The sequence below is a fragment of the Lucilia sericata genome, unplaced genomic scaffold, assembly GCF_015586225.1.
Source record: "Lucilia sericata isolate MDLA Ls3-8-SP2 unplaced genomic scaffold, ASM1558622v1 Contig000720F_arrow, whole genome shotgun sequence".
NCBI classification, from domain to species: domain Eukaryota; kingdom Metazoa; phylum Arthropoda; class Insecta; order Diptera; family Calliphoridae; genus Lucilia; species Lucilia sericata.
The window spans coordinates 45,001-66,495 of NW_023994721.1; the positions used below are offsets into that span (position 1 = coordinate 45,001).

The 21,495-nt window shown below is 39.0% G+C and overlaps 1 protein-coding gene across 1 annotated transcript in view; it reads left to right on the forward strand.

The window, feature by feature from the left end:
• Positions 1-20,509, forward strand: part of LOC119607624 (protein real-time) — a 41,037-nt gene extending 20,528 nt beyond the window's left edge. The window contains 7 exon segments of the mRNA XM_037961621.1: positions 9,819-10,778; positions 10,845-10,923; positions 10,926-11,102; positions 11,172-11,293; positions 18,883-19,186; positions 19,257-19,357; positions 19,414-20,509. Of these exon segments, the coding sequence (XP_037817549.1) occupies positions 9,819-10,778; positions 10,845-10,923; positions 10,926-11,102; positions 11,172-11,293; positions 18,883-19,186; positions 19,257-19,357; positions 19,414-19,605 (1,935 nt within the window). The 3' untranslated portion in view covers positions 19,606-20,509.
• Positions 20,510-21,495: the final 986 nt, after the last annotated feature.

The following is a 21,495-nucleotide window of genomic DNA, read 5'->3' on the forward strand; positions in this document are numbered from 1 at the left end:
CCACATGCTCTACATTCGTCTGAATTCGCACGTCCAATTTTGTATAGATGTGCTCGTAATCCTGTGTGTCCACTGAGAATACGTACCATCATACTAACCTCAGACTTGCTCATTTTGAGAAGATTTCTCGTCTTGCTCTCATCAGGGTCACCCCATAGAATCTTTGTGGTTCTACCCACCGTTTCATTATTCCAAGAGGCCTTATGGGATTCTCTCATCCATATTTTTAATTCAGCTTTTGTTGCGTCGAATGGTTTTGCGTTTGTCAGGTTAACTACATCGAGCTCCCTTCCCTTTAAAGCTATTACATTCGCCCTTTCGTTGCCGGCTACTCCCGAGTGGCCTGGTACCCATATGATGTGAACCTTACCTCTGGGAGAGTATTCAGTTAAAGCTTTCTTACAATCCAATACGGTCTTAGATTTAATTCTATCACCTGATATCGCACAAATTGCCTTCTGGCTGTCGGTAAATATATTAAGCCCTGTGGGCGCCATATTTATTCTAATCCAATTTACACATTCCGTTATTGCTCGTACTTCTGCCTGGAAGCTTGTGTTATGATTAGGTAAACGGTGGTATATTTCTGTTTCTGGGTCTTCAATATAGAACCCCAGACCCACTTTGTCCCCTAATTTAGAGCCATCCGTGTAGCAACGGATTCCTACTGGCATTTGCTCTAATGTTCCGCTTGACCAAGACATTCTATCTGGGATTAGCGTTTCAAAGTTTCCGACATATTCAGTGTCTGGTATGCGATCAGGCACGTCCGATGAATGTGTATAACCTTCCAATGTGTCCAGTATACATTGATGACGTGTCCTATAACCGTTTTTGGCCAGTTCGCCTAAAGTAAAGAGCCGTTCGGCTGTAAGCGCCGCCTCATATCTTATATATGTTTCAATGGGTGGAATATCTAGCAACGTTTCCAGAGCCTTGGTTGAAGTAGTACACATGGCACCACTTATACCCAAGCAGCATGTACGCTGAACTCCCTGTAGTAGTTTGATATTACACTTTTTGTCCAAAGCAGTCCACCAGATTATTGAAGCATAAGCTAGAATTGGTCTAATTACACTTTTATAAAGCCAATTTGTCATAGTAGGACTAAGACCCCATTTCATGCCTATGGTTCTCCTACATATCGCCCAGCACCGATGTGCCTTGTTGATCCTATCCTCTATGTGGTGTCTCCATTTTAATTTCCGGTCAAGTATTACACCTAAGTACTTAACTTTGTCTGTCACCGGTATCTTCTTGCCCAAGAAGCAAGGTTCAGTATATGTAGAAATTTTTGTCTTTCTTGTGAAAAGACAGATTTCCGTCTTCGCCGGGTTAACATTGAGGCCTCTCGGTTGAGCCCAGCTCAAGGCCGTATTCAGAGCCTCCTCAGCTCTTCTACACAAGTAATTTGGATCCTTTCCCTTTAAAAGTATTACGACATCGTCTGCATAGCAGACAGGTCTAAGTCCTTTCTCGGTTAGGGTCCTTAGGAGGCTATTAATCGTGGTGACCCAGAGTAAAGGTGACAAAATGCCACCCTGTGGTATACCGCGAAATACCTTTTTCCTGATAGTTATATCGTACATCTCGCAGCTTATCCATCTGTTCCTTAGCATGTAGTTGATCCAGTTACGGAGCACCCGGTCAACATAAAACTGGTCTAGGGATTGGATAAGGGTATCAGTGTGCACGTTATTGAAAGCGCCTTCGATGTCAATGCATACTGCCAGTGTATACAGTTTGCTATCGAAAGATTCACTTATGTAGTGGACAACTTCATTTAAAGCGGTCTCCACCGATCGTCCCTTTACATAAGCATGCTGCTTATATTTAAGGTCATTGTATGGTATGCTGCTTTTAACCATGCTATCGACTATCCGTTCCAAGGTTTTAAGTAGGAAGGACGTAAGACTTATCGGTCGATAGGACTTAGGTGTCGCATAGCTAGGTTTCCCTGGTTTGGGTATAAATATTACCCTTGCATCCTGCCATTTAACTGGGGTATATGCCAATTTTAAGCATGCAGTGAATATCTGTGACAGATGTACGGAAACCAGTCCCGCCTCCATCTGCAAAAGTGCCGGGAAAATTCCATCCGGCCCTGCAGCTTTATAGGGAGCAAAGCTCTTGATTGCCCCTTTAACCATGTCAGTTGTAATAACTATTTCCGTGTTACCCTCCCCTTCCTCCAATATCGGTTCATCTATGTTATTCGATATACCGGGTGGGAAATGAGAATCCATTAGGAGTTTCATTGTCTCCTCCATATCCTCAAGCCTCCTGCCCGTGTCATCGATCATAGATTCCGGTTGGACATGAGTTTTGGATAGGAATTTTTTTATCTTCGATACCTCATTTACGCTATCTACCTGTTCACAGAAAAGTTTCCAGGAGTCTCGTTTGGCTCTTCGAACGATTTTCTTATATTCACCAAGTTTATTACGATACTCATCCCAGTATACTGCGGTCTTTTTACGCCGTGCCCGGTTAAATAGTTTGCGAAGAGTCTTCCCAAGGTTCCGGATCTCCCCAGTTACCCAGGGTTTTTCCTGGGCAGATCTCCGCTCTCGCAGAGGGCAGCTGTCCTCGAACGATTCAACCAGGGCACTTGTGAACGTTTCCACTTTGGCATCTATATCCTCTTTATTTCGACATTGAAAAGTGTCCTGACCTAAACGGTTCTTTAGTAAGGCCCCGAACATTGTCCAATTAGTTTTAGACTTATTCCGAAACTTTATCGGCTTTGGTGGTGGCCTTAGTATTTTGAATCTTATGTACCGATGATCAGAAAAGGAGTGCTCGTCCGAAACTCTCCAATCCTGAATTTCGTTTATAAGCTCTTCTGAACATATAGTTATATCTAATACTTCTTCTCTGATTCTATTGACGAAGGTAGCTTTATTACCTAAGTTCAATGTTATCAAGTCTTTAGTATTAAAGAAATCCATGAGGGCTTGTCCCCTGCGATTGGTGTTTGTACTACCCCAAGCTACATGATGCGAGTTGGCATCACAACCTATTACAATTTTCTTATTTTTCCTTTGTGCCTCTTCAACCAGTTTCATCAGATCCGACGTTGGTGGTAGGGTCGGAGAATCGAAAGGCAGGTAAATAGATGCAAGGTATATGTTGCCTCGACCTTGCTTCAGCACCGTTGCATCCGATGTTGATAATCCTGTTGAGAGGAGAAAACATAAGTTCTTGTGACATAAGATACATGTTCTCGGGCGAGATCCTGTATCAGCGTAGAAAAGTTGGAAATTTACGTGATTTAATCCAGAAACTTTGTTGCGAATCGTCCAAGGTTCCTGGATTAAAGCTATATGTATTTTACCTGTGTTGATTTTAGCCATCAGAGCGTTGGTAGCTGTCTCGCTCCGATGGAGGTTTATTTGGATAACCTCAATCATGGTCATCCATTAAACTGTCTTCCAGCGAGTTGGTGGTCACCTCCTCGCTCTTTGGATTTGACTCCTCCGGATAGCCTGAAGTGGCTATTAATGCAGTGAGTACTGTTGATGGCACTGCGGTGTCCTTATCAGGCATAGGAATAGCAGTATTTTTAATAGACACATTCCCAATTCTGGAGAGCATTGCTGTTCTGTCTTCTGGCGGGTGAGTGATTTCCTCCTCGATTTTAGGATTTGACTCCTCAACATTGCTAGTACTTGCTAATGATGCTTTGGGTACTGTCTTAGGTGTTTTAGTGTCCTTGTCGGGGCCGGTTTTGACAGCCCTTTCAATCGGCGCCTTCCCAATTTTGGAAAGGGCAACTACACTTTCTTCTGGCGAGTTAATGGTAAATTCCTCGATTTTAGGATTTGACTCCTCAACGTTATCAGTAGTGGATACTGTGGTCTTAGGTTTTTTAGTGTCCTTTTCGAGGCTTGTTGTAACAGCCCTTCCAATCGGCACCTTCCCAATTTTGAATATGACAGATTTAGAGGCGAAGTAAGCCCTACCTTTATTCTTGGCAAGACTAGCCATGGATTTCTGGTCGATACCTATTACAAATAAAGTTCCCTCAGGTTCTTCTTTCCTGTAAAAGACATCCCATTTTTCCACGGCCAGCTCAGTATTTTGACCTCCAAGAATTTCCAGTATACGTTCATTAGCCAGTTTACTGCCCCATCCTTTTATGTAGACAGTGGACTTTAGGAGCACCGGAAGCTCGCTCTTCTTTGCCAGTCCCAGCCTAGCGCCGTCCCAGGGAGGAGGGATACTTTCCACCAAGTTCTTTAGGGTGCTAACACATTGGTGAGATGCCAACCTCATCAACATCACGCCCATGCTGAACTCGCAGCTCTCGCTCTCTATTGGTTGTTTGCCCTTTGAAGCTATTGCATGGTCCACTATCTTATTGTTGACCAGGTCTTCTATTTTACTCTGTTGGTCTATTGGAATTTTGCCTGTCGGATTACCGGCATCGTAAACTGCATAGCAGAGATCGTCCCGGTGCCTACTTCTGGCAACTTTGGCGTAAGATGGCGGCTCTTTACCTTTTCCTCCGTCTAGCTTCTCCTTCCTCGTTTTTCGGGGCTTCTTTTGAGATTCCCTTACCTTCGAGGTTGATTTCGCCGACGTGTTCGTCTTCGGAATATCTGGCTTGGCGTTGTCACCCTTACTCGCAGGATTCTCACTTGAGATTCCTTTGAGTGAAGTATGGCTTGGCTTCGACTGTGTATTAGAAGACGGGGAGCTCTTTTTCTTCTTAGGCTTATTCTCAGTTGTCAACTCCTCGGGTGACCTGATCCTTTTTGCCTCAGATCTTGTGAGAGAGTCCGATTCCTTTGGAGTGTCGTGGGATTGACTAACTATGATTTCCTGAAGCATCTTTTTCAACTTCCTCCTCTGTGCTCCAGAAAGTCTTTTCTTAGTAATAGGTAGTTTAGCTATGCTATCACTCACCTCTTTCACCATTTGCTCTACTTCATCCTTTTTGGGATTTGCTATAATGGTATTATTATTATTATCATCTGAGGATTCAGAGTCGGAACCCTCACCTATATTTAAAGGCTGAGGTAGCTTAGAGCTCTCTCCGAGTACATCCTTCTCTTTCACCCCTATATTTTTGCCAGCGGCATGCTGTACACTTGACGCATTGTCCGCCACGGAGGCCAAGGTACCCACCTCCGTAGTAGTATTCTGCTCACGATTGCAGGATGACGACGACACGTGACTCGCGAGTAGATCAACACTTGCCGCCGGTACTGGGTTATTTAGGCCCTGCACCGTAACTTTTATCTTTTTATTTTTATTTTCCATATTTATTTTTTTTTTTTTTTTTTTTTTTCCAGTTTTTTGGTCCGCGGGGAATATAATATTCCCAGGTGGTGGACAATCTGCCCTCCCTCAGCTTAAGTGAAATTAAAGCTGGGAGAGGACAGATGGTCCATCACCACCCCCTATCCGCCACCCGGGGACGCGCTCGGTAGGAAAAATCTCGGTATAATAGTTAAAACCATTTAACTATTATAAATAAGTACATATGTAATAGTGGTAAGGGTTGTAATCTTTTCCAGGTCATTTGTTCCCCATATCAAAAGACATATGTATGTATAGATAACTTGATTTTAATTAATTATTTAGTTTTTTTTTAATGTTTATACGAAAATGTTGCAGGTTACATTACTTGTTAGTGGTTCTTCATGATAAAGATATTGTGAGGCATCAAAACAGCCTTGACTTTTGGTATGAGGGTTTTTTTGTTTTGGATACTATTTTTAATGGTTTATTTATACTTAAGTTAAAGGGGTCTCAGAGGGTTAGGGTAAGAGTTAACCTCAAGTACTTTTATAGTGGTTTAGTTTGGAGGTTAACATATTTAGTATTTATTTTAATATTAAATATTCAAATAATTAAAAGTTAAATTTGTTATTTATAAGTTAGTGTTGTAGTGTTTTGTTATTGATTTTTTTTTCTTCAAACTAGGTCTGTTGTAAGAAATGGGTTTAAAATAAATGTGAAGAGTTTAGACTGGATTACAGCTGAAAATGGTAAGTAGGGTAAATGAGGAAAGAAAAAAAGTGGGCGAGTAGGTAAAGGGCAGAGTGGACAAGAACAAGCCAGGAAAACAGCTGGAACAGGCCCAGAGGAGGAAGAGGAAGGGGAAGCGAGGCGGTGGGAAAAGAGAGCAATAGCATAGCAAGCGAGCAAGCGAGCAAAGCGAGCAAGAGCAAGCGAGCAGCGAGCAGCGAGCAAGCGAGCAAGCGAGCAAGCGAGCAAGCGAGCAAGCGAGCGAGGAGCGAGCGAGCGAGCGAGCGAGCGAGCGAGGGAGCGAGGAGCGAGCGAGCGAGCGAGCGAGCGAGCGAGCGAGCGAGCGAGCGAGCGAGCGAGCGAGCGAGCGAGCGAGCGAGCGAGCGAGCGAGCAGCGAGCGAGCGAGCGAGCGAGCGAGCGAGCGAGCGAGCGAGCGAGCGAGGACGAGCAGCGAGCGAGAGAGCGAGCGAGCGAGCGAGCGAGCGAGAGAGCGAGCGAGCGAGCGAGCGAGCAGAGAGCGAGCGAGCGAGCGAGCGAGCGAGCGAGCAGCGAGCGAGCGAGCGAGCGAGCGAGAGCGAGCGAGCGAGCGAGCGAGGAGCGAGCGAGCGAGCGAGCGAGCGAGCGAGCGAGCGAGCGAGCGAGCGAGCGAGCGAGCAGCGAGCGAGCGAGAGCGAGCGAGCGAGCGAGCGAGCGAGCGAGCGAGCGGAGCGAGCGAGCGAGCGAGCGAGCGAGCGAGCGAGCGAGCGAGCGAGCGAGCGAGCGAGCGAGCGAGCGAGCGAGCGAGCGAGCGAGCGAGCAGCGAGCGAGCGAGCGAGCGAGCGAGCGAGCGAGGAGCGAGCGAGCGAGCGAGCGAGCGAGCGAGCGAGCAGCGAGCGAGCGAGCGAGCGAGCGAGCGAGCGAGCGAGCGAGCGAGCGAGCGAGCGAGCGAGCGAGCGAGGCGAGCGAGCGAGCGAGCGAGCGAGCGAGCGAGCCGAGAGCAGCGAGCGAGCGAGCGAGCGAGCGAGCGAGCAGCGAGCGAGCGAGCGAGCTGAGCGAGCGGAGCGGAGCGAGCGAGCGAGCGGAGCGAGCGAGCGAGCGAGCGAGGAGCGAGGAGCGAGCGAGCGAGCGAGCGAGCGAGCGAGCGAGCGAGCGAGGAGCGAGCGAGGAGCGAGCGAGCGGAGCGAGCGAGCGAGCGAGCGAGCGAGCTAGCGAGCGAGCGAGCAGCGAGCGAGCGAGCGAGCTGAGCGAGCGAGCGAGCGAGCGAGCGAGCGAGCGAGTAGCGAGCGAGCTGAGCGAGCGAGCTAGCGAGCGAGCGAGCGAGCGAGCGAGCGAGCGAGCGAGGCGAGCGAGCGAGCGAGCGAGCGAGCGAGCGAGCGAGCGAGCGAGCGAGCGAGCGAGCGAGGGCGAGCGAGCGAGCGAGCGAGCGATGCGAGCGAGCGAGCGAGCGAGCGAGGTAGCGAGCGAGAGCGAGCGAGAGAGCGAGCGAGCGAGCGAGCGAGCGAGCGAGCGAGCGAGCGAGGAGCGAGCGAGCGAGCGAGCAGGAGCGAGCTGAGCGAGCGAGCGAGCGAGCGAGCGAGAGGCGAGCGAGCGAAGCGAGCGAGCGAGCGAGCGAGCGAGCGAGCGAGCGAGCGAGCGAGCGAGCGAGCGAGCGAGCGAGGAGCGGCGAGCGAGCGAGGAGCGAGCGAGCGAGCGAGCGAGCGAGCGAGCGAGCGAGCGAGCGAGCGAGCGAGGAGCGAGCGAGCGAGCGAGCGAGCGAGCGAGCGAGCGAGGAGCGAGCGAGCGAGCGAGCGAGCGAGCGAGCGAGCGAGCGAGCGAGCGAGCGAGCGAGCGAGCGAGCGAGCGAGCGAGCGAGCGAGCGAGCGAGAGAGAGAGCGAGCGAGCGAGCGAGCGAGCAGCGAGCGAGCGAGCGAGCGAGCGAGCGAGCGAGCGAGGGCGAGCGAGCGAGCGAGCGAGAGAGCGAGCGAGCGAGCGAGCGAGCGAGCGAGCGAGCGAGAGCGAGCGAGCGAGCGAGCAGCGAGAGAGCGAGCGAGCGAGCGAGCGAGCGACGACGAGCGAGCGATCTGATCTACTAGCAGCTAGCGATAGCTAGCGAGCTAGCTATCGAGCGAGCTATCTAGCTAGCTATCTATCGATCTATCTATCTATCTATCTATCTATCTATCTATCTATCTATCTATCTATCTATCTATCGATCTAGTCTATCTATCTATCTGATCTATCTATCTATCTATCTATCTATCTATCTATCTATCTATCATCTATCTATCTATCTATCCCACAACCACAACACTAACAGACTACCAACTAGCCCTACGGGTTACCCAACTTCATTCCATTTCTTCTGAAACTTTGAAATAAATCTTCTTTTAAAATTCCTATTTTTTATTATATATATTTTTTCTATGTTTTATGACATTTTCTCAAGAACAAGTAGCTGTGGTTAGTCGCCGTCTTTGCTGTTGAATTTATTTTGAAAAAGTGAAAAATAAATTATGAAAATGTCCTTCACCTAACCCTGTAGGAGCTTTTTCTTCAATGGCATTAAATAAGACTTATCACATTACTTTAAGTGGAAAACAATAATGGAAAGTATATCGAATAAATAAAATTACACTTAAAAATGGGGCTGAACTGAGTAAATAATACAAATGGTAATAGGGTGGAAACATAGGAGGTGATTTCAAAAAATCTCCATAAAAATTTTCGACAGATAGAGTATACGTCCGTAAACTAGATCGTTTTACGACCGATATTTCAAAAAAATTCTTAAAGCTTTTCATATTCAAATCTTCTATTTGCGTGCAGATAACTAAATATTATACATACTTTTTCACTACCCTTTTGGAATTTTAAACAATTCTTTTCAATGTTATTTTATTTTCAATATAAACAAATACATGATTCTATTTTAGAATTAAGCAAGTCATTCTAAAAATATTGAATAATGAAAAATTCAATTTCATACAATTTACACAGTCATTCTAATATACAAACAGTGGGCCGTAACATATAAAAAAATCGTAATTTTAAGTTCAGACCGCAGATTATAGTCTGTACTATTGTCTGAACAGTTTAAAGAAAAAGCTATAGACTAGACTATAGTCCAGATTATAGACTAGACTATAGTCCAGATTATAGACTAGACTATAGTCCAGAATATTAACCAGACTATGGACTAGACTATAATCCAGACCTTTAGTCTGGATTATAGTTGGACTGTAGTCCAGACTATAGACTAGACAACAGTCCAGACTAAGGACTAGACTATAGTCCAGAATATAGACTAGACTATAGTCCAGAATATAAACTAGACTATGGACTAGACTATAATCCAGACTAAAGATTAGACTGTAGTCCAGACTGTAGACCAGACTACAGTCCAGACTAAGGACTAGACTACAGTCCAGACAAGACTATACTGCAGTCCAGACTAGACTATACTCCAGACTATAGAATAGACTATAGTCCAGAATATAGAACAGATTATAGTCCAGACTATAAGTCAGGCTATGGACTAGACTATAATCCACACTACAAACTATTGACAAGCCTACAGACTAGGCTTTAGAAACCGAGCTTTTACTTTATATAGTCTTTAGAGGCTAGACCATAGTCCTGACTATGGTCCAGACTATAGTCCAAGCTATAGTCCAGAGTATAGTCCAAGCTATAGTCAAGACTATAGACTATAATCCAGACTATGGACAAAACTATAATATACACTACAGACTATTGACAAGCCTACAGTCTAGGCTATAGAAATCCAGCTGTTACTTTATATATGAAGATCTCTTAATATTTTACTTCAAAATTTTCAAGAAAATTTTACTTAATGACCTATTTTCCCCCTTTTTTACAGGCCTATGAAAAACGTTTTCCCACCTGCCCTCAAATGCCCATAGTTCTCGATTGTGAAATAACAAAAGATGAAATTTTAGAAAATGGCGCTAAACGTAATACCAGCAGACGTTGCAAACTAGCCGTAGATGCTCCCTATATTTTCAAGAAATTAATAGGCGTGGATGTGGTCTATTTTATACAACATAATTATCTGGATTTGGCCAATCGTACGTTAAGTATCGAGGCTACAAATGAAAGTTTTTCTTCACGCATTGAGATTTTTGAAAGATGTCGTTACTATGCCCATCCGGATAATCCGGATTGGACGTGTTTTGATCAAACTGCCACTTTAGATATAAAGAATTTTTTCGGTTTTGAACATTCCATGGAGAAAATGGGCATGAAACAATATACCCAAACAACCCTCAAAGGTAAAGAGATTATAGAGTTTTTCATAGAACAACTAAAGGAGGAGGGTGTTACTGAAGTAGAAAGATGGCAGCCGCCACCCGATGCTCCTTTATCGCCCAAATCGCGTGAAGAGGAGGAAAAAGAGCAAATGGATAAAAATAATTCTTCACATGATATATTATTAGATGGCGATTTTATTGCTAAACATTTGGGTCAATTGACACCCATGCAGGAATCTAAACTATTGGAACTGAGAAAATTGCTAGATGAAATCGAAGATTTAGAAAAAATGCCAAATTATCAGACAATTTTGAGATTCCTGAGAGCCCGTGATTGGCATGTTAATCAAGCTTTTAATATGTTGAGGGATTCTTTGAAATGGCGACAGGAAAATAATATAGATTCTCTGTTAAAGGATTATAAAACGCCCTCAGTGGTAACGGAACATTTTCCAGGTGGTTGGCATCATTATGATAAGGACGGCAGACCTATTTATATTTTGCGTTTGGGTCACATGGATGTTAAGGGTTTGTTAAAGGCAATAGGCTCGGAAGGTTTATTAAAATTGGTGAGTTAAACATCTGATTGAGTGTCATGTTAAATCATTTCCTTTATTTCCAAATTTTTTCTTAAGGCCCTACACATTTGCGAGGAGGGCATAGAGAAAATCAATGAATCGGCTGAAAATTTGGGTAAACCCATTTTGGACTGGTGTTATTAGTGGATTTGGAAGGTCTTTCTATGAGACATTTATGGCGTCCTGGTGTTAAAGCTTTACTTAATATAATCGAAAATGTTGAACGTAATTATCCCGAAACTATGGGTCGTGTGTTGGTGGTCAGAGCCCCTAGAGTTTTCCCCATAGCCTGGACTATAGTATCCGCTTTTATAGGTTTGTTTTAACTCTAAACTTGACTCTTTTGTAAAGAAAAATTTAAACTATTTCCGTTTTCCTAAACAGACGAAAATACCCGCTCGAAATTTCTTTTCTATGGCGGTCCCGATTGTTTACACATGCCCGATGGTCTAGAACAATATATAGATAAAGACATCATACCCGAGTTCTTGGGTGGCTCTTGCAAGGTAAGTTTTATTAATAAACTCCTCTTAAAATTGTAAATATTTTTTTTTTGTAATTCTTCTTAAAATTATGTAAATAATTTCTTTTAATTAAAACTAATTTTCTTTATTCCCACTTTATTTGGTATCCGAAATTAAACTTGAAATAAAAGACAACTCTGTTTCCATTGTTGTATGTGGATCAGATAAATCCTAAATATTTTATATATTGCTATTTAGCTAAATGCGATTGTGTAAGAAGGCTATTAGAAATGATTTTAATTGTTTTTTGTTTGTTAAATGTTGATTTTGTAAAGTTATGTATAATTTGTGAAATCGGTAAATTAGAATAATACTAGAACTAAACATTAAGTTTTATTTTTCTTTATGTCTATTTAGAAAGATCATTTCACATCAGGTTTATGTCGCAATTTGTCTCAATATTGTCTTTTTTCTCGAATCGAATTTCAATTCGAAAATGTGTGGTGTTTCAAACAAAACCTTTTAAAGGTCCACTCACATAAAAATTGTAAAAGTTGTATCGAAACTTTTAGAAAAACAATAAAGAGCTTTTGTTGTTTTAGTCCAAATTTCCACTATTGCTTTTGCTCACGATATAACTAGAACTAGAATAGAACAGAACAAAACAGAACTAGAACAGAACTAGAACAGAACTAGAACAGAACTAGAACAGAACTAGAACAGAACTAGAACAGAACTAGAACAGAACTAGAACAGAACTACAACAGAACTAGAACAGAACTAGAACAGAACTAGAACAGAACTAGAATAGAACTAGAACAGAACTAGAACAGAACTAGAAAGAACTAGAACAGAAACTAGAAAAGAACTAGAACAGAACTAGAACAGAACTAGAACAGAACTAGAACGAAAGAACTAGAACAGAACTAGAACAGAACTAGAACAGAACTAGAAACAGAACTAGAACAGAACTGAACAGAACTGGAACAGAACTAGAACAGAACTAGAACAGAACTAGAAACAGAACTAGAGCAGAACTAGAACAGAACTAGAACAGAACTAGAACAGAACTAGAACAGGAACTAGAACAGAACTAGAACAGAACTAGAACAGAACTAGAACAGAACTAGAACAGAACTAGAACAGAACTAGAACAGAACTAGAACAGAACTAGAACAGAACTAGAACAGAACTAGAACAGAACTAGAACAGAACTAGAACTGAACTAGAAAAGAACTAGAACAGAACTAGGAACAGAACTAGAACAGAACTAGAACAGAACTAAAACAGAACTAGGACAGAACTAGAACAGAACTAAAACAGAACTAGAACAGAACTAGAACAGAACTAGAACAGAACTAGAACAGAACTAAACAGAACTAGGACAGAACTAGAACAGAACTAGAACAGAACTAAAACAGAACTAAACAGAACTAGAACAGAACTAGAACAGAACTAGAACAGAACTAGAACATAACTAGTACAGAACTAGAACAGAACTAGAACAGAACTAGAACTAGAACAGAACTAGAACAAAACTAGAACAGAACTAGAACTAGAACAGAACTAGAACAAAACTAGAACAGAACTAGAACAGAACTAGAACAGAACTAGAACAGAACTAGAACAGAACTAAAACAGAACTAGAACAGAACTAGAACAGAACTAGAACAGAACTAGAACAGAACTAGAACAGAACTAGAACAGAACTAGAACAGAACTAGAACTGAACTAGAAAAGAACTAGAACAGAACTAGAACAGAACTAGAACAGAACTAGAACAGAACTAGAACAGAACTAGGACAGAACTAGAACAGAACTAAAACAGAACTAAAACAGAACTAGAACAGAACTAGAACAGAACTAGAACAGAACTAGAACATAACTAGTACAGAACTAGAACAGAACTAGAACAGAACTAGAACTAGAACAGAACTAGAACAGAACTAAAACAGAACTAGGACAGAACTAGAACAGAACTAAAACAGAACTAAAACAGAACTAGAACAGAACTAGAACAGAACTAGAACAGAACTAGAACATAACTAGTACAGAACTAGAACAGAAACTAGAACAGAACTAGAACAAAACTAGAACAGAACTAGAACTAGAACAGAACTAGAACAAAACTAGAACAGAACTAGAACAGAACTAGAACAGAACTAGAACAGAACTAGAACAGAACTAGAACAGAACTAGAACAGAACTAGAACAGAACTAGAACAGAACTAGAACAGAACTAGAACAGAACTAGAACAGAACTAGAACAGAACTAGAACTGAACTAGAAAAGAACTAGAACAGAACTAGAACAGAACTAGAACAGAACTAGAACAGAACTAAAACAGAACTAGGACAGAAACTAGAACAGAACTAAAACAGAACTAAAACAGAACTAGAACAGAACTAGAACAGAACTAGAACAGAACTAGAACATAACTAGTACAGAACTAGAACAGAACTAGAACTAGAACAGAACTAGAACAAAACTAGAACAGAACTAGAACTAGAACAGAACTAGAACAAAACTAGAACAGAACTAGAACAGAACTAGAACAGAACTAGAACAGAACTAGAACAGAACTAGAACAGAACTAGAACAGAACTAAAACAGAACTAGAACAGAACTAGAACAGAACTAGAACAGAACTAGAACAGAACTAGAACAGAACTAGAACAGAACTAGAACAGAACTAGAACTGAACTAGAAAAGAACTAGAACAGAACTAGAACAGAACTAGAACAGAACTAGAACAGAACTAGAACAGAACTAAAACAGAACTAGGACAGAACTAGAACAGAACTAAAACAGAACTAAAACAGAACTAGAACAGAACTAGAACAGAACTAGAACAGAACTAGAACAGAACTAGAACAGAACTAGAACAGAAACTAAAACAGAACTAGAACAGAACTAGAACTGAACAGAACTAGAACAGAACTAGAACAGAACTAGAACTAGAACAGAACTAGAACAGAACTAGAACAGAACTAGAACAGAACTAGAACAGAACTAGAACAGAACGAACAGAACTAGAACAGAACTGGAACAGAACTAGAACAGAACTAGAACAGAACTAGAACAGAACTAGAACAGAGCTAGAACAGAACTAGAACAGAACTAGAACAGAACTAGAACAGAACTAAACAGAACTAGAACAGAACTAGAACAACTAGAACAGAACTAGAACAGAACTAGAACAGAACTAGAACAGAACTAGAACAGAACTAGAACAGAACTAGAACAGAACTAGAACAGAACTAGAACAGAACTAGAACAGAACTAGAACAGAACTACAACAGAACTAGAACAGAACTAGAACAGAACTAGAACAGAACTAGAACGAACTAGAACAGAACTAGAGCAGAACTAGAACAGAACTAGAACAGAACTAGAACAGAACTAGAACAGAACTAGAACAGAACTAGAACAGAACTAGAACAGAACTAGAACAGAACTAGAACAGAACTAGAACAGAACTAGAACAGAACTAGAACAGAACTAGAACAGAACTAGAACAGAACTAGAACAGAACTAGAACAGAACTAGAACAGAACTAGAACAGAACAGAACTAGAACAGAACAGAACTAGAACAGAACTAGAACAGAACTAGAACAGAACTAGAACAGAACTAGAACAGAACTAGAACAGAACTAGAACAGACCTAGAACAGAACTAGAACAGAACTAGAACAGAACTAGAACAGAACTAGAACAGAACTAGAACAGAACTAGAACAGAACTAGAACAGAACTAGAACAGAACTAGAACAGAACTAGAACAGAACTAGAAGAACATAGAACAGAACTAGAACAGAACTAGAACAGAACTAGAACAGAACTAGAGCAGAACTAGAACAGAACTAGAACAGAACTAGAACAGAACTAGAACAGAACTAGAACAGAACTAGAACAGAACTAGAACAGAACTAGAACAGAACTAGAACAGAACTAGAACAGAACTAGAACAGAACTAGAACAGAACTAGAACAGAACTAGAACAGAACTAGAACAGAACTAGAACAGAACTAGAACAGAACTAGAACAGAACTAGAACAGAACTAGAACAGAACTAGAACAGAACTAGAACAGAACTAGAACTGAACTAGAAAGAACTAGAACAGAACTAGAACAGAACTAGAACAGAACTAGAACAGAACTAGAAACAGAACTAGGACAGAACTAGAACAGAACTAAAACAGAACTAAAACAGAACTAGAACAGAACTAGAAACAGAACTAGAACAGAACTAGAACAGAACTAGAACATAACTAGTACAGAACTAGAACAGAACTAGAACAGAACTAGAACTAGAACAGAACTAGAACAAACTAGAACAGAACTAGAACTAGAACAGAACTAGAACAAACTAGAACAGAACTAGAACAGAACTAGAACAGAACTAGAACAGAACTAGAACAGAACTAGAACAGAACTAGAACAGAACTAGAACAGAACTAGAACAGAACTAGAACAGAACTAGAACAGAACTAGAACAGAACTTAGAACAGAACTAGAAACAGGAACTAGAACAGAACTAGAACGAACTAGAAAAGAACTAGAACAGAGCTAGAACAGAACTAGAACAGAACTAGAACAGAACTAAAACAGAACTAGGACAGAACTAGAACAGAACTAAAACAGAAACTAAAACAGAACTAGAACAGAACTAGAACAGAACTAGAACAGAACTAGAACAGAACTAAAACAGAACTAGAACAGAACTAGAAACTGAAACAGAACTAGAACAGAACTAGAACAGAAACTAGAACAGAACTAGAACAGAACTAGGAACAGAACTAGAACAGAACTAGAACAGAACTAGAACAGAACTAGAACAGAACTAGAACAGAACTACTGGACTAAACAGAACTAGAACAGAACTAGAACAGAAACTAGAACAGAACTAGAACAGAGCTAGAACAGAACTAGAACAGAACTAGAACAGAACTAGAACAGAACTAGAACAGAACTAGAACAGAACTAGAACAGAACTAGAACAGAACTAGAACAGAACTAGAACAGAACTAGAACAGAACTAGAACAGAACTAGAACAGAACTAGAACAGAACTAGAACAGAACTAGAACAGAACTAGAACAGAACTAGAACAGAACTAGAACAGAACTAGAACAGAACTAGAACAGAACTAGAACAGAACTAGAACAGAACTAGAACAGAACTAGAACAGAACTAGAACAGAACTAGAACAGAACTAGAACAGAACTAGAACAGAACTAGAACAGAACTAGAACAGAACTAGAACAGAACTAGAACAGAACTAGAACAGAACTAGAACATAACTAGTACAGAACTAGAACAGAACTAGAACAGAAGTAGAACAGAACTAGAACAGAACTAGAACAGAACTAGAACAGAACTAGAACAGAACTAGAACAGAACTAGAACTAGAACAGAACTAGAACAAAACTAGAATAGAACTAGAACAGAACTAGAAAAGAACTAGAACAGAACTAGAGCAGAACTAGAACGGAACTAGAACAGAACTAGAACAAAACTAGAAACAGAACTAGAATAGAACTAGAACAGAAACTAGAACAGAACTAGAACAGAACTAGAACAGAACTAGAACAGAACTAGAACAGAACTAGAACAGAACTAGAACAGAACTAGAACAGAACTAGAACAGAACTAGAACAGAACTAGAATAGAACTAGAACAGAACTAGAACAGAACTAGAACAGAACAGAACTAGAACAGAACTAGAACAGAACTAGAACAGAACTAGAACAGAACTAGAACAGAACTAGAACAGAACTAGAACATAACTAGTACAGAACTAGAACAGAACTAGAACAGAACTAGAACAGAACTAGAACAAAACTAGAACAGAACTAGAACAGAACTAGAACAGAACTAGAACAGAATTAGCACAGAACTAGCACAGAACTAGAACAGACTAGACAGAACTAGAACAGAACTAGAACAGAACTAGAACAGAACTCGAACAGAACTACGAACAGAACTAGAACAGAACTAGAACAGAACTAGAACAGAACTAGAACAGAACTAGAACAGAACTAGAACAGAACTAGAACAGACACTAGAAACAGAACTAGAATAGAACTAGAACAGAACTAGAACAGAACTAAACCAGAACTAAACAGAACTAGAAAAAATTAGAACAGAAACTAGAACAGAACTAGAAACAGAACTAGAACAGAAATAAACAGAACTAGAACAGAACTAGAACAGAACTAGAACATAACTAGAACAGAAACTAGAACAGAACTAGAGCAGAACTAGAACAGAACTAGAACAGAACTAGAACAGAACAGAACTAGAACAGAACTAGAACAGAACTAGAAACAGACTAGAAAGAACTAGAACAGAACTAGAACAGAACTAGCACAGAACTCGAATACAGAACTAGAACAGAACTAGAACAGAACTAGAACAGAACTAGAAGAACTAGAACAGAACTAGAACAGAACTAGAACAGAACTAGAACAGAACTAGAACAGAACTAGAACAGAACTAGAACAGAACTAGAACAGAACTAGAACAGAACTAGAACAGAACTAGAACAGAACTAGAACAGAACTAGAACAGAACTAGAACAGAACTAGAACAGAACTAGAATAGAACTAGAACAGAACTAGAACAGAACTAAAACAGAACTAAAACAGAACTAGAACAGAACTAGAACAGAACTAAAACAGAACTAAAACAGAACTAGAACAGAACTAGAACAGAACTAGAACAGAACTAAAACAGAACTAAAACAGAACTAGAAAAGAATTAGAACAGAACTAGAACAGAACTAGAACAGAACTAGAACAGAACTAGAACAGAACTAGAATAGAACTAGAACAGAACTAGAACATAACTAGAACAGAACTAAAACAGAACTAAAACAGAACTAGAAAAGAATTAGAACAGAACTAGAACAGAACTAGAACAGAACTAGAACAGAACTAAAACAGAACTAGAACAGAACTAGAACATAACTAGAACAGAACTAGAACAGAACTAGAGCAGAACTAGAACAGAACTAGAACAGAACTAGAACAGAACTAGAACAGAACAGAACTAGAACAGAACTAGAACAGAACTAGAACAGAACTAGAACAGAACTAGAACAGAACTAGAACAGAACTAGAACAGAACTAGAACAGAACTAGAACAGAACTAGAACAGAACTAGAACACAACTAGAACAGAACTAGAACAGAACTAGAACAGAACTAGAACAGAACTAGAACAGAACAGAACTAGAACAGAACTAAAACAGAACTAAAACAGAACTAGAACAGAACTAGAACAGAACTAAACAGAACTAAAACAGAACTAGAACAGAACTAGAACAGAACTAGAACAGAACTAGAACAGAACTAGAACAGAACTAGAACAGAACTAAAACAGAACTAAACAGAACTAAAACAGAACTAGAACAGAACAAATGAAACTGAACTAAAGCTGGACTATTTAAACTTGCGAAATGAACTTTGTATTTGTTTGTCTACATTTGTATCGTTTCATTAGATTGTCTGAATAATGTCTAGCTGTAAAAGCTCGTCTTTAGCTAAAGCTTCACTTAGGCAAAGCTCTAATTTAAACTTTTAATAAGTTAAATAAAATCATTAACATTTCTGTTTTTCTTATCCATTTAGACCCTTATCCATGAAGGCAGTTTGGTGCCTAAAACTTTATATAAAATGGGCTCTCTGGAGGAGGAGGATGATCATAATGATGCGGAAGCCAATAGTGCAAAAGGTAGCAATAGTGCTTTAGGCGCAAAACAACATTTACATCAAAATCTTTATAAAACGGTGGAATTGAAAACCGGCTATACACATGAGGTCGTAATAAAGAATAGCGATCCCAAGAGTGTTTTAACTTGGGATTTTGATGTATTGCGCAGTGATTTACATTTCACATTATATCGAGTGACCAAAGATTTGCCCGAGAAGAATGGTAAGTAGAAGAAGGCAAAGGAATAAAGGGAAAAGGACTGGATTGATGGTTTTGTTGTATTTTTTTATAGATTTAGCGGTTTCCTTCTTTGATTCGGGAGATTATCAAGAGGGTGTCAACTATTTCAAAGAAGAACCCAGTTTAATATGTCACAATAAAGAAAGTGTACAGGTAAGGAATTATATTTTGGATAGAAAGATTTGGTTTACAATGTTTGTTTCCACCAGGGCTCCCATGTTATGAATCACAAAGACAATTATGTTTTACACTGGTTCAGTCCCAGCTGCAGCTCTGAGGGTGCAGCCCAACTCAACTATTTCTATGAAGTATTAAGTTCAGCCAATTATCGTGGCTCCATGACCAGTTTACAATCCGGTTTCTCTTCAAATTCAGCGGCCAGTTCTTGCCAAAGTCGATGATATGAGGCTAATGCGGCAAATCAGGATAATGGCGCCTATGATTTAACACAAATGCCAGACGAACATCAGCTCAATTCAGGGACTTTAATAGAAAAAAGTCTGAATTAAGTTTTTATTTTATAATTTTAAGAAATGTGATTTATTTTAAAATGTTTAATTAACAAAACCCAAGCTAAATAAGTTTAAAATTGCCAATAACCCTTAAAACACACAAAAGACCAAAAGCTACACTCACAAAAATCTATAAAAAAAAAAAACAATAAATTGTTAAAAAATAAACATAAAAATTCCATTTGTAAATGGTTGTAAATTGAATTTTAAAAGAACATATTTTTTGTAAAGGTCAATTGTTTAAATAAACAAGCTTTTAAAACAAATTATATAACAATTAAAAAATAAGAAATTATAAAGTTTTTTGCATGGCCTTTTTTTAAAGAAATTACTTTTTTTAAGCTTTTTATAAAAAAATTTTTATATAAAAAATAACAAAACAATTAAAACATTTTAACTAAACTATAGTTTTTCCTTTTAAGTTGCTGATACTTTTAGTAAGTTGCTTTAAATAAACTAAATCTCAATTTCAAATAGATTTTATATAAACTATAAAAAATTATATATAAAATATTTATATAAATTATTACAAAACTTGTATTAACTTATTAAACAAAGCAGTTATTTATAAAACAAAAAAACTCATTTAACTATTAATTATACTTTCTCTAAAATGTTTAAATTATGTACCACATAAGAGTAAACAAAGTTTAGTAAAACAAAAAACATAATTACTATAGCAAATTGATAAACATATAAATAACATTTAAGAAAATTTTAATCAAATGTTTCATGTTAATTAAGTGTATAAGTAATAAATTATAAAAAAAAACCGAATAAAAAACCAAAAAAATTGATGTTTTAATTCAAATACTAGTAAATTGGGAACACTTTTGAGGTAAATAAAGGGTGTTTAATGGAAAACATTGTGTTTCATTTCCATTTTTTATAGGAACGTTGAAATTTTTATTAAAATTTTCACCATATAATTACAAAATGAAACCAATAGCAATATTTCTTGATGATTTTTGGTGAAAATAGGTTAAAATTATTTTGTTTCAATTCCATTTTCATAGGAACGTTAAGAAAAACACTAAATTTTGCTAAATTTTATTACAAAATTCTGTTGATGTTAAATTTCTAATCGTAATTTTAATGAATTGTGGAAAATTTACAATGTTTCAATTCCATTCTCATAGGAACGTTTAGAAAAAAGTAATTTTATTCTCAATTTTATTACATAATTCTATGTAATAATAATTTCTAAATAAAACTTTTATAAAATTTTCAAAATTTAAAATGTTTCAATTCCATTCTCATAAGAATGTTTTGAAAAACATAACATTTGTCAAAAATGTATAAAAAAATTTAATTCCTATTTCTTATCATAATTTCAATTAAATTTCCAAAATGTATAATGTTTCAATTCCATTATCATAGGAATAATCGAATTGTTAGAGGAAATTTTTTTGTTTCATTTCCATTTTGTGTAGGAACTTCAGTATTTTTATTTAATTTTTCTCAATTTAGTACAAATTGAAAATATAACAAGATTCCTTGGCGATTTTTAGTGAAATAAGGTAACAATTACTTTGTTTCAATTCCATTTTCATAGGAATTAAAGTTAATAACAAAAATCCTGAACAATTTTTAGTGGAATATGGTAAAAATTACACTGTTTCAATTCCATTTTCATAGGAACGTTAAAAAATTACTAAATTTTTCCCAATCTTATGACCAAATTTTAATCTTTCTTAATTTCTAAATATAATTTCAATAAAATTTCCAAAATTTAAAATGTTTCAATTCCATTTGCATAGGAACGTTTAGAAAAATATT